The sequence below is a fragment of the Panicum virgatum genome, chromosome 9N (assembly GCF_016808335.1).
Source record: "Panicum virgatum strain AP13 chromosome 9N, P.virgatum_v5, whole genome shotgun sequence".
Classification (NCBI taxonomy): Eukaryota; Viridiplantae; Streptophyta; class Magnoliopsida; order Poales; family Poaceae; genus Panicum; species Panicum virgatum.
This window is the reverse complement of record NC_053153.1, coordinates 65,930,947-65,944,976: the sequence shown is the minus strand read 5'-3', so window position 1 is coordinate 65,944,976 and position 14,030 is coordinate 65,930,947. Positions and strand designations below refer to the sequence as shown.

The 14,030-nt window shown below is 48.3% G+C and overlaps 1 protein-coding gene and 1 pseudogene across 2 annotated transcripts; one reads left to right on the top strand and one right to left on the bottom strand.

Annotated features, from left to right (window-relative positions):
• Window positions 1–52: 52 nt before the first annotated feature.
• LOC120693120 lies at window positions 53–2,733 on the top strand. 2 transcript variants are annotated; one of them, XM_039976522.1, is made up of 10 exons: window positions 53–299; window positions 474–649; window positions 728–826; window positions 938–994; window positions 1,084–1,164; window positions 1,610–1,644; window positions 1,754–1,843; window positions 1,950–2,106; window positions 2,325–2,453; window positions 2,586–2,733. In XM_039976522.1, the coding sequence occupies exons 1-9, from the start codon at window positions 161–163 to the stop codon at window positions 2,448–2,450; spliced, it is 960 nt and encodes a 319-aa protein (XP_039832456.1). In that variant the 5' UTR covers window positions 53–160; the 3' UTR covers window positions 2,451–2,453; window positions 2,586–2,733. The 2 variants fall into 2 exon arrangements, with proteins under 2 accessions (XP_039832456.1, XP_039832455.1); XM_039976521.1 differs by having other exon boundaries at window positions 2,325–2,680.
• Window positions 2,705–6,188, bottom strand: LOC120693121 (annotated as a pseudogene).
• Between the last annotated feature and the right edge of the window lie 7,842 nt (window positions 6,189–14,030).

Genomic DNA, 14,030 nt, shown 5'->3' with positions numbered 1-14,030 from the left:
ATTGAGGCCCAGCCCGAAGGGAAGATATTTATGCAGTTTTGGAGAGTTGTGACTGCTTCCGAAGTTTTGGATTGTGGTGAGAGGAGGACGGCCTCAGCCTCGCTTCGCTCTTCCTCCGTCCAGGTTCCAATCGAACTACTACAGCTTGATTGAAACTGCCATGGCCATGGGACTCCCAGGCCTCCGCTGCTGCCACCACCTCCCCGCGCGCGGCACGCTGCCTCCCCTGGGTCCCGGCCTCCCTCGCAGGCCCCTCCCGCGGACCTCGGCTCTCCGCTACTCCTCCCTCCAAGCCCAAGGTAATTTTGTTCATCCACCACTGCTCCTTCATTCACTTCATCCTTCCTGGATGCGCTCCTACCCCGCCTTGTGGCGGAGAAATGAATGCCAAGTGATTGGCACCTGGAACGTATTCGTGCCTTGGCTTTATGGCTTTGTTTGCTGGTACTGATCCCGTGAACTGCTACCAACAGCTGGGGACAGTGTCGGGGAGGAGGTCCTGCGCATGTTCCTTGAGGAGAGGCAGCTGCACGGCGATTTCGTCACGAAAATATCTGACATGGTCTGGGGGAGGAGTGGCGCAAATGTTGATGTGGTAGAGGCGACCGTGGTCCAAGGGAGTGCTGCGGATGCTGCTCAGCCTGAAGATGTAAGCTCTGCTAACCATGGTGTCTGTTCCTCTACTTAAGCAAAGAGTAACTGGCACACATTTGGGATGTGGGTACAGGAAGATGTTGCGGATGAGGGGGTGTTGAGACTAGCGGCAACGAGAGATTGGGTGTCCGGTGACAGCAGCCCGCCTGTGAGCAAGAGGCGTTCTGCTAAGGTATGACATTTTTTTTGTATGGCGGTTGCTGTTCATTGTTTTGGATCGAGAGAATGTTATCTCAGTGACAGCTGATGGAGAAATGGGAAATGATTTTGCAAATGATGGCAGGATAGGCAGAATGAGAGCGACAAAAGGAAGGAGCTGAACCTTTTGAAATATGAAGCAGTAATGGTTCCTTCCAAGCATTCTATTTTTAATCTTCTACACATTGCTCAAAAAGGTAATTACATCTGATTACCTTGATTTTCGTGCAGCTCAAGGATGAATTGTTGCTCTTGACTACTGGAATTGGAGCCGCATGTAGTTTATACTGTCTCCTGGTCTTTTCTCTCAAGGTAGATCCAGATTTTAAACCATGTGGCTGATATATTAAATGTTGCTCTTGACAAAGAAGCAAGCAAAATAACTATGTTACTATTACTATTATATGTTTATGTGCCTAACATAAAACTTCTGAAACTAACTGATATGATTAACCCAAAACAAGAACCCGGTTTACAAATGAAATGTTGTAGCTTGAATATGTTGCCGGAACTGACCAACTTAGTTATATGGGCAAAATTAGGTGTCGCAGCGCTTATTGCCCATCCAGCCACCTAGCTAAGACCATCAGCTCTGAACCCTCATTTCTCTGGCTGCCAAAAGCCTAACTGAATGAAATCAGTTGGGGATATCCGTGCCCCCATTGACTATAAACAAAAGACTATCAACTCTGCCTTCACTTAGAAATGGTTTGATGTCAATCGATGTGACTGAATCTTAAATCTTCTTATTGAACAGACTGCTGTCAGTTATGCTTTTGGGGTTGGTTTCAGGTAAGCATGCCCTTCGCAACCTCAGGAGGCATTTTATTCTCATAATACCTGTTGAAGTTTCAAGAAGTGTTTCAACTATTCTGAAACTAGCCATTCTTATGTTTAACAGTTGCTTGTATCTTCAACTTCTGTGTCGGCACACAGATAACCTGTCAAAGGAAGATATTCCAGAAGTCTTTCTAAAGAAGAAAGTGAAGAAGTAGGTTTCAAGATTCAGACATGTTGTCAGCCGCAGTCTGTACCCCATTTTTTTATTCCTCTCATTCTGGTTGTTTAAATAATTACTACTTTTGTGCAAATGCTAGAATTGGCATTACAAGTGAAGATTTGAAGAACACAATAGAGAAGACATTGGGTGGTGCTGGAGTAGCTCTTTCATCCCCAAGGCTTGTGATTCCTGCTGTGATTTTTGGAATGTCTGCTTTATCAGATCACTTCCAAAATAACTTTTTCAGTTTTGAGGTGAGAGCACCATTCTGCTATTGTACTAGATTTCATTCAGTTGGCAGACAAAGCAAAATATATCTAGCCTTGAATACACACATATTTCAGTACCTATTTCTCCTTTTAATAACTATGATTATTGTATAGCAAGGGCTATTATTATATCCCTGGGTCCTCGTCCAGACCCAATATATTATTCCACAAACATATCTGAATGACTGGCTCTATTTATGCAGGTTCTTCCAGGTATGATGGGTTTCCTCGCATACAAGGCTGCAGCTTTGGTTCAAGTGTACAGAGATAACGAGGACCTGCGATTGATACTTCCTGAGGAAGAGGATGCTGACAGTAACAGCACTTGAAACGTAACAGTTAGAGATTTTGTTAACCTAGTTGGTGATAAATACAGATTGGTGTACTGAATCATACTTCAGTTTGGATTAAAATTTCTCGCAACAGTGTATCCTGAAATCCAATTGCTTAATCTACCTTTTCGGGGGGAGAAAAGAAGAAGAGCTGAATAGATTAGGACTCCATGTCAGAGACAACTGAGATAGAAGGAAGCCAAACATTTTTACCCCTTGGGTGATCATACAGCACAACTGCTTATCTGTTCAACACTCTTGCAATCATAGGTTGCATAAATCATCGGATCAGTTAGATGGCAAGATTGCCGCAACAACTACATGGTAGGGGTACTAAGGGTGCAAATGGCTAATCTTTAAGTGCACCTCCAACTCTCTTTAGTTCAGAATATTGTACTAGTTTTCTAAAATGGGATTCCATTTTGAAAAACCAGTATAATATTTTGAACTAAAGAGGGTTGGAGGTGCACCTAAAGGTTACCCATTTGCACCCCTAAGGGGTACCATGGCTTGCAACAATACCCAAATCCAAGCTGCAAGTTGGGGACTGCATAGAAGAGTTCTTACTACTTAGTAGCTGGGTATTCCCAACAGGGCGGTTACAACTTGAACAAACCCTACTGCCAGGACAGTTCACTACTATTAACATGATCAGAAGTTGGCCGAGTTAGTCCGCCGGAGCTGATTCTTCACCTCCTGTGGCGGCACATGCTGCAGCACCGGCTCCGGTGCCTGCAGCAAACACAAAGCAGCTACTTCATCAGTCCCCTAAACTGTAAAAGATTTCGCTGGACGTTGGGCATATCATAAACATCTAAGTATGAGATGGAATCCAGATCTCAAAAGGCAAATGTCTATATGAGTTCATCTTTCCCGGAGAAGTAAAAAATGAATACCGTTCTTCAGTGCGTCAAAGCATGCAATTTCGACCCTGCTGCTGCTGCATGCCTCAAGTTTCAAGTTTCAGTGAAGCGTTATGCCACAAAGCCAAAGGCAGCAGCTGCGGAAAAGGGTAGCACACTATTTCCAAACCCCACCTGTCACTGAGCGCTGTACCAGCATACCAACATAGTACTAGAAGTTTATCTTTCTGTAGATTAAGGCATATAAGTTTATCTGTTCATGAATGTTTGTTTGGTTTGCCCCTTGTTTAGTTGCAAAGTTTAAAATTCCAAAAAAATTTCCGGCACCTGCATGGAGAATTAAATCTAGGCGAAATAAAAAACGCATTGCACAGTTTGTCTGTAAATCGCGAGACGAATCTAATGAACCTAATTAGGCCGTAATTAGACGCTAAATTGCTATAGTAATGCTACAGTAAACAATCTCTAATGATGGATTAATTAGTCTCATTAAATTCGTCTCGCGATTTACAGATGAGTTCTGTAATTTATTTTGTGATTAATCTATATTTAGTACTTTAAATATAGGAAGATATCTTTTTAAAATTTTTACACCGCGCAAATAAACAAGGCCGCTCTTGCCATTTTTCTAGACAATGGTGTCAGGGTCTCAGTCCCAAAGTGCAGAGTAGGACACAGATCTCGCCTTTCGGAGAGCTTGTCACTTGCAGAGTAATACATACTGTCTTCAGATTGCATGACACGGGGCATAGAAAGGAGCACGAAGATTACTACAAAACCAGCAAAGAAAAATAGAAAACGCAGCTCGAGATGGATGTGAAGATTTACATCATGGTCATGGATACTAGTAAAATTTTCACATCGAGCTGAATCAAATGGGCAAAAACTATTACTTGCTGACGGGGAGTATAAGCCAATGCTGACTCTAAGCCAATGCTGTCAACTTTTCCAAACTCTTTGTTTAAGCTATCGTAAGAATAACCTATCTTTAGTAAGTATAGTGACGGCTGTCCAATGAGAACTGTTTTACAACAGTAAGAGGGATATGAGCGGTTGATCGTCCACGAGGCCCTTGGCAGTGATGCCAGTCCAATGAGCACACACGGCACACTAGTTGCGTCAGAAAACTATGCGAGTGGCCCAAAGGTGGACAGGAATGGCTGACCATACAACAATGCCCATTTGCAGATACTTCAGTATTTTTGTCTACTTTCGGTTTAACAAAAAGGACGTCCTCTTTAATTGCAAAATGAGTTTAGCAAAGCACAGGACGGATTTTTTCTTTTTTGAAAGCTAGGACGGATTTTTTTCGTACAAGAAGATCTGAAGGTGCACAGAAAAAGACTGGGACGGTGGAACCCCAGCTGATTGGACAGAAATTTGTGGCCCAGCCATCAATCAGCGCTGGTGCAGGCATGCTCGTGTAACCACTCCTTGCAGCAGCGGGGAGCCAATCGCGAATGGACAGCGGAAAAACGGGCAGTACCTGGCTCGTGGCAACCCAAAAGACCCCTACGCACCGTCGCACCGGATCAAAAGGGTACCGTGTGGCACGCACGAAGCAATTACGCGGCCAATGATTGGTCCGACGCGAAACCTCCTCGCTCGTCACTAGCGTAACCACACTGTGCGTGTGGCTGTTTTGGCCATGGTGGCTCGATACCGAGCAAGGAAAAAAAAAGGGTTTTCTTGTCGTGTATTACAGGTCTCTTATCAGCCTTAGCCGTCATTTCTTAGGGTAACAACAAAGGGGGAGCTCAAGGTGGCCTACTCGCTGATGCCGTGTTGGGCGTAGTTTTTTGGATGAACTTAAAACTGTGTGAACACTAAGTGATTAGCAGAGCCATGGTTAACTCTTTCACACGAAGCGAGGCAATTCGCTATTCGCCACACTGAGGTTCGTTCTATCACAATCGCCATTGTGCACTAGATAGTGTCCGCCCCAGGTATTGACCCCTTTAAGTCAACTCGTCCACTTGGAGTGCTACCGGTTGCGACTACAAAATTACAGTAGGAAAGTGGAGTATGTAGATTCAATGTGGGCAGCAAATTCAGATGCAATTAGCATAGTTTGATTTGGAGCATTATACCTTGTGGCCACGCAGCCGCTCGTTCTCCTCCTCCAGCTGCGCGATCTTGATCTCCAGGTCTTTGGTGTACGCCTGCGTTTCATCGAATCCGGATGCAGACACCACAAATTTCAAAACGAGTCTGCGCCGCGCGTGCGTTCGAATTCGGTTTGGCATGCGCCAGGAAGGCAAGAGCACGCACCTGCTTCCGCGCGCGCGACCTCGCCGCCGACTCCCGGTTCTTGATCATCCGCTTCTTGCGCCGCTCGTTCGACCTCTCCGCCACGCCGCGCTCGGGCCCGGCCCGCTTCCCGCCAGCCGCCGCCGCGCCGCCGCCCTCGTGCCCATCGTAGTACGGCGCGTCCAGCGCCGGCCCGGCGCCCACGCCGAGCGGCCGCGCCACGGGGCGGCCGACGGCTGGGTGGTGGTGCTGGCCCAGCTGCGGCGCCGGGGCCGGCTGGTGCAGCTGGTGCGCCCAGCCGCGCGCCCCGGCGGGCGCGCCGGTGCCGGCGGCCCTGGACAGGAAGTCCTCCAGCGTCATCTGGGCCCGCGGGCAGGCCGCGGCGCCCTGGATGTCGCGCCACACCTCGTCCACCGTCTTCCGCCCCGCGCGGAGGAGGTCGTCCAGGTTGACGCCGTGCAGCTGGGCGTCCGCGTCGCCGAACGCGAGGCTGCACACCGAGCCCTGCCGCGACGCGGCCCCCGCCGCCGCCGCCGCCGCCACCGCTGCCGTGGGACGACATTGCCTTGGCTGCCATTCACTAACTTGCCTACCTACTCCGGCGCGCGATCATCAACACGTACACCTGCAGAAAATGCGCGCGCGATCAGCACCACAGAGGCCGCGCTCCTCATCGCGGAAAGATTTTGACACACGAAAACAGATGGCACTGACAGGAGGAACCCCTGACGACGGCGCATGGCAAGAACGGGAGAATCTTGCGGCGACGAGGAGGAGGGCTGGAGAGGAGGGCGGCGCGCATACACACGGCGGATCAGAGACCCACCAGTAGAAGCGGGCGGCGGGTGTGGGCGCGGCTGCTGCTCTGGCTGGCTAGCTGGCTGTGGCTAGTTGTTTGGCCTGCTCCTTTCCCTAGTTGGGGAGGCAGGTGGAAGAAGCAGAGGGAAGGCAAGAATTTAGGATTCCACAAAGGGGGAGGTGGGCTTGGGCCAATGAGGGCAGACAGGCGATGCCTGGGAAGAAGAATCCAAAAAGGGTGAGGTGTGACGTGTGTGGTGAGAACTGAGAAGAGGAGGTGAGGCTATCTCCAATAACACGACCCAAACCCAAATTTGAGTCCCGAATAGTGTTTTAGGTCCTGAACAGTGTCCAAAAACATTCTCCAACGGAGAGCCCAAACAGCCAACCCATTTTGCGTCGTCGGTGAGAGGATAGCTAAATATGCGTCTCTTTCTCTGCTCAACCCAAATGTGCGCCTCTGCTGCGCCGCCCCGTCCCGCGGCCCTGCGTCGCCCGCCGCCTCCTCCTCCCGCGGCTCCGCGCCGCCGAGTCGTCCTCCTGCGGTGCCCCGCCGACGAGGACCCGCGCGGGCCAACGCTGCAGCCCCGCACCACCGTCCGCGCCACCCCGCTGCGGCTGGCCTTCTGACGCCGCCTCGAGCCGGCTCCGAGCTCCTCGGCGTAGTCCGTGCCTCCCACGGCGCCGTTCGCGCCTCCTGCGGCCCCGCGGCTCGGCGGGGAGGGAGGGAGAGAGGCGCCGTCGGTGGGGATGGAGGGAGGCTCGGTGCTCGGCAAGGAGGAAAGCAGGTGGCACATGTGGTGATCTGCTCTGCGGAGATATTTTTGGGTCCGCTGTTGGAGAACGGAAGGTTTGGGTGCATGACCCTTGTTTCCTGCGTGACCCAAATGGAGGAATGGGTCTCGGATTTAGGTGGGGGCTGTTGCCTGTTGGAGACAGTATGAGGAGGAGCGAGAGAGGGGGAGGAAAGGTTGGAGGAAGGAGGTGCGGGGGCGGGGCGAGGCCAAGGTTCGTGGCTTTTCACTGCCACGCTTTGCTGGACGGCCGAATTTCATTCGAGGTGCGTGGTGCAGCGTGTGCAGCAGACTGCGGAACAGAGACCGGTCACCGTGCGGGGCCCACGCGACCAGTCCCTTCCGTCATACGGGCACGAATCTTGTAGCGAGTCAGGACGAAGACAGATGCTCTCATGCTCAGGCATCATGAGGCGGTGTTTAGTTCTCAAACAAAAAAAATTGGGTTGGGTGTTATGTCAATGTTGGACCAGATGTCGAGAAAGCTTTTCGAACGTTAATTAAAAAATTAATTTCAAAACTCACTTGGAAATCGCGAGACGAATCTTTTGAGGCCTTTAACCGTATCATTAGCACATGTGGGTTACTGTAGCATTTATGGCTAATCATACACTAATTAGGCTCAAAAGATTCGTCTCGTCGTGTACATCCAAACTGTGTAATTAGTTTTGTTATTTAATTACATTTAGTGCTTCATACATGTGTTTAAAGAGGAGGTGAAAATTTTTCTTTATTCCAACAACATGACATTTTTTTCATTGTTTTAGTTAGATGATTACCGGTACGCTCAAGAATAATCAATCGTGGTGTTTAACCGTAGAAGTCACTAACCACTCTAAAGGAGGATGCACATTTGAAAAAAAAACTTGTGATAAATGTACATATACTTAATATTTACATGTCCATGTGATGGTGAGGTGTGGAGGCTGTAGACTCTACAATACTTTGACCGTTGGTATAAGAAAACGAGATAATTTTCTATTTGCCATCGGAATAAGATGTGCTTCTTTTATTTGGCATTGAGAATTTTGAAGTTTCTTACCAGGCGTGAAGTTTATCTTTTGTCTCTGCTTTCGCCAGTGACATGAAAGGAAAAAAAAGATTAATTAAAATTAAAGATGGAGGCGTTTGACATTAGACATAATACTTCGGATTGCAAATCTTTCATTTTTTCAGAAAAGAAAATATTTTTATTTTCTGAAACATAATATAGACATAGAGGCTCGTGTAGATGTTCATATACTAACCTACGTGACTACATCTTCAACCGTCTTCCTTTCTCCAATAAATATCAATATTTAGAAAAAAGTATATTGCAGCAGTTTCTCAAAACCTTTCCCTTTCCCTAATTAGTATTGGATTCTTCCACTATTTCATCCTAAACCCCCTTAAATAAAGGGAGAATTTCCGCTCTCACAATAAGTTAGTTGAATTGGGATGACCCAATAATCTATGAAAATTGTATTGAGGCATCATAATACTATCTTTTTGAGACATGTTCATCGGTGTATATGCTCTAAACGTAATTCTACTATGAAAATTTCAAAGAGTCAACACAGAACAGAGATCATCAGATTCACGATGTTCTGTTCGGCCCATTGACAATGACAGTTTCCAAGAAGGCACCCAGCCCATTAGCCGAACAAAAAGGATTGGATTGGTGGCACAGGGCCGTACAGTATATGTATTCACTTATCACTTGAGCATTATTGCAGTCTGATCTTGGCACACGTTTTTCTTTATTTATTTCTTTCCTTTTTCTGAAGAGAAGCTTGGCACACTTGACACTGCAGCCAAAGGTACACTAAACTCTGATTCTCAAGTAGTAAATTCTCTTCGTGTATATTTTTTTGTCTAAAAAAAGAAACTTTTGGGTTAACTGTATTTGTTTGTAGCATCATTTTCATCGTTTCTGGTAAACTTCAGGTACATTACATGAATGTAAAACTATTTCATAACCAGTTAAAAGGGCTTTCAGATCGATAACACAACGAGACTATCTCAGGTCGCTGTCGATGCAATAGGCATACACACTGACAAAAAAAACTGAAGCTACACATACATGCATGTTTCAAGAACGTGTCTTCTGCACAAAAAACCTACACACTGACAAAACATGTTTCAGAACGTGCAGAAGATGCAGAAGATACTCATATTAGCTAAGGTATCATCACCAACTCCGAGTACGAAAGAGTTCTGGCCGGCAGCCTCAACGCGCCGAGCCATCCATGCACGATCCTAGCTACTCCCCGATGACGCCCGATGTACGAAGGAGTAGCTACCACGGCAACCAGCCTGCGAACCTCTCCTCCACTGGCTCCGGCCGCCCACCTCCGATGACGCCGATAGGACGCGGCTGCCCCTTCGCCGCAGCTGCAGGCAGCTCGCTCCCCAGCTCCAAGCCTGCGCACGGGTCGTCGGCCCTCGCGATCACCACGTTCTTGACGGCGGCGCCACTCCACATCGGCTTGCAAGGCGGCCGGGGGTGGAACACCACGGGGCAGGCGAACGTGTCCACCAGAACCAGGACACGCCGCCGTTGGCGACGCGCGGGTCGGCACAGGCCGCGGCCACATGCGCGCAGATCTCCCTGCTGGCGGCGACCACGGCGCCGCGGTCGAACGTGTGGCCGACGAGCGGGAGCACGTCCTCGGCGAGCGCCCGCTCGACGCGGTCTGGCCCGCGCAGACTGCGCGCGGGCCGCCTCCGGAGAGCGATGTCCTCCGCGACCTTCTCGACGATCCGGGTGCCGCGTGCGCCGGCGACGGGGAAGTGCCTCCTGATGACGACGCGGACGTCCGCTGACAGCGCCGGCGGCGAGCTTCCTCGGCGTCCGCCGCCGCGGCGGGCCGAAGACGAAGACGAACGCGGCTGAGGGAAGAAAGAAGTGGCGAGCTGGAGGCGGCTAGAGAGACGAACGGCGGGGACGCCGGCAACGCGCGCCGCGGCTGCCATGGATGGCGTGGTCTCACTCCTGCAATTCACACTTTCTCCGGCGCTCTGGAACGAGCGGTGTGACTGGATATTTATGGCGGGGGGCGGTGGGAATTGGGATGCACGGATGGAGCTCTCCTTGTGCGAGTCGGCTATCCGCTTCCGATGCGAAATCGAAGCAGTCGGATTGAGAACCAGAGGAGAGGCACGAAGAAACCTCTCGCGCATGGCGGACTCGGACTCATACTCGCAGAACACAACGAGAACGAGAAGAAATTGAAGCCGTGTGCGTGCGCTGCGCCTCTGGGCTCAAAGAAAAACGGATCTTGGGCTCCTCCTAGCCCAACTAAACTGGCCCGCAAAGCGCCGTTTTTTCATTTTTATATTTTTTAAAAATTAAAATTTCAAAAATATATGTCCGTTTTCAAATATTTCAAAAATATACCCCGGTCGCCCTTCCATAGGGCGACAGGCCCAAAGTGTAATTTTTTTTCCTTCCAATTTGCAACGAAGTCCCTGGAGAAAAAAAGGGGGGACCTGTCGCCCCCCAACGGGCGACAGGGGCATGTCGCCCGAGGGCGGGCGACAGGCCCCCATTTTTTTTCGACAGAGCCCCCTTTTTTTACAGGGACTTTTATTTTTCCAGAGACCTATTTTGAGCTATTCGAGCGTGTATTCGTCATCATCGTCGGCAAGATCTCGGCCGCTAACTCCTACCGCACGTAACTTGTCCTTCATTAAATCACGGGAAAAAATCGCAAGAACTTCCCTTATTTCACGAGCATTATGGAATCCACAAACATAATAAGTTCACATCAATAATATCTATAGAAACAAATGACAAGTAACCTACCACAATCATAAACATCGGATACAAATAAGCGGTCCACAGCTATCTCATTACAAATAAACATCATATACATCTAACCACCCCTAGGGCGTCGGACCCTCTTAGCCCTCTGCTGGGCACGGACATGTCCGTCGGAGTAGGTGAGAACATCCGGAGACCTCACCTGTCGCTCAGGACGCGCAAGGGGCTGCGGTGTCTGCTGCTGAGAGATCCCAAGTGGTGCTCCTCCTATCTGTGAATACCCCAAGACATCGGGGTCACCTTGCGCGGCAGGCTCTTCTGGACTCAAGCTGTCGAAGTCGTCTAAGGTGAATGTCTCGTTATCTGGTCGAAAGGAGGAAGAAGAAGGTCCGGCGCCCGCATCGGGGTAGAATCCTACGCAAAAAATGTGGATGTTAGCGTACACTCGTATATTTCGTAATGACATGTAGAAACTGAAATACGAAACATAAATTAACCTGTGTAGGCCGGTATCTGTGGCCCCGGTACCATCCCTGGATACGGTCCGCCAACTGGTGCTGTCCCTCTAAACATTCCAGTATGGCCGAACGCAGTAGCTGGATCGTATCCTGTATGTGATATTAGTAAATATGTAGGAACACTTGATGTAATTTTAAAGGGATATGTACATTACCTGCACTTGGGAAGAACTGCGACGTCGGCCCGTGCATGGTCGACGGACACGGGAACGACGACGAGGCCTGAGACGACCCGTGGCTATCTTCGTACTGCACACGGCTTCCGAAGTTGTGCGCTACCTGACGCAACTGATCACGCTGCCTCGACCATGCCTCTGTCTGCTCAAACTGGGTCATTGGGGATCCGGCACGTACCCTCGTCAGGATTGATTGCAGTTTCAGTATTGATTTGCAGGATACCTGCATGCCTATCACTAATAAGGCACACATCTGGACGTGCAGCAACAACATGATTCTTCACTCGTTCAAGGAACCAATACCAACTGTCTATGTTCTCATTCTCAACAAATGCAAATGCGAGCGGAACAATTTGGTTGTTGCAATCTACACCGATTGCGGTGAGTATCTGACCTTTATACCTTCCAGTCAAAAATGTGCCATCAATGCAGATCACCGGAAGACAAAACTGAAATGCTCTAACAGAAGCACCTATGCAAAAGAAGGCTCGTTGCATAATTCTTTGTCCCCTAGTCACGGCTGGTAAAAGGTATGTGTCATAAAAGCTTCCAGGATTTCTAGCAGCAACCTGGGATAACATACGAGGTAGGTTATCATATGATGCCTCGTATGTGCCGAACCGCATCTCGAACACCCTTTGTTTAGCCCGCCATGCCTTCAAATAATTGATGGTGTACTGGTAAGTCTGCTCAATGTGTCGAACAATCATTTTTGGCTCATAATTTAGGTTGTCCATAATAAACCCATACATTTGCTTTGCAACAAAGTCGCATGATATATTGCGATGCGAGGGAAGAACTTCTGACAGCAAACAAGTGTGCTCTGTGACAATGGAACATTTCCAGTTTGACTTCCATTTTCCCTTGAATGCATGTACTCGCCATGGACATCCAGCATTCACACACTTCACCTCATATTCTTTACTGCCAGACTTTACGACTCTGAATTCTCGTTTAATGAGATTGCCCATAGTCTCACAGCATCTTTTACGGCTTCAATGTTTGGATATGTTGCACCTTGCACTACCTCATTCCCTCTGTACTCCCACTCCTGATTTCGTACATCTTCTGCGACATGACTGCCAAAACCATGCTCTTTCCACTCTTTTGGCAATGAGTACTGCTCGTCATCAGATGAGTCCTCATATTCTTCCATCTCTATTGCGGTTTGGTCTTCTGCCTCCATCTCGTCCAGAATGCTATGTATCCTCTCTCCCTCATCAGCAAAGCCCTGTGGTCCCATGTTTTGGTTCTCTGTCTCTTCTGACTCATCTTGCTCAACATAATTGGTCTCTCTTCGAATACTCGGAGTTCCTTGATCTGCACAATGTTGGATTTCATTTTGTGTCTTCTCCCGGATTTGAACAAGAATGGCCAGAGGCCACCCACGCTCTAGAGCTGCTTGCATGTACTTCTGCCAGTCATCAGTGCTGTGTATCATCATTAATTTCCATAATTCACTTTCTACCTCCCAATTAACAAGAGACTGGACAGTGATCACATATGTCAACGGATCAACATGGAACCCACGCTGCAGCCACTTACATATGGAACCAAAACTCATTTCCAGAGGTTTATCTATGCCGCTAGATGTGCGCTTAAAGGTAGAAAGATCTACTCCATTTGACCCATACATAACATTGTATTCACCATAAAATACTTGAAACTACATCTTGCTCGACATATCTGTATATCACATAATACTTATCGAGTTATACTCTTTACTTCACTACCTTATTCAATAATCCGTAAAAACTAAGTATGAAATTCAATTACAACGTATAAGTATTCATAACTACGTGATGACACTCAAATTCTATACTGCATAAATAGTTCTACTAATTTTCTAAACTAATTTACTACTACGTAACTACAAACTAAAGTATCATTGAACTCCTACTTAAATGGTTCTACTATAGCACTAATTAAATCAAATTACTCATATTAAAATACGTAGTACTTAAATATAATAATATTTAAACTAAATATACTAACCTGCAGATCACAAGTGCTGAATCCAGCAGGGCTTCGCCGCTTTCCTTCTCCTCACTCCTCTCTTTTTTTCTGGATTTTTGGTGGAATTTTCGGGCTCAAATGAGGAGGGAAGGGGAGGGCTTGAGCTTATATAGGGGGGCACCCCCGGTCGCCGGGGGGGGGGGGGCGACAGGCCCCCTGCCGCGCCCGTGGGCTGGGCCAGCGGCGGTCGCCCGTGGGCTGGGCGACAGGCCCCTGTCGCCCCCCCAACGGGCGACAGGTTTTTTTTTAATTTCCAGGGACCTTATTGCGAATTTGAAAAAAAAAAATTCACTTAAGGCCTGTCGCCCTATGGGGGGGCGACCGGGGGTATTTTTGAAATATTTCAAAACGAACGTATATTTTTGAAATTTTAATTTTTAAAAAATATAAAAATGAAAAAATTTCAGATGCCGCTCA

Excerpts from the sequence above, each read along its gene's own strand:
- LOC120693120 (XM_039976522.1), top strand. The coding sequence starts at position 161 with ATGGCCATGGGACTCCCAGGCCTCCGCTGCTGCCACCACCTCCCCGCG. Across the intron at positions 827-937 it reads GCAAGAGGCGTTCTGCTAAG|GATAGGCAGAATGAGAGCGA; the intron begins GTATGACATTTT and ends AAATGATGGCAG. Across the intron at positions 2,107-2,324 it reads ATAACTTTTTCAGTTTTGAG|GTTCTTCCAGGTATGATGGG; the intron begins GTGAGAGCACCA and ends CTATTTATGCAG.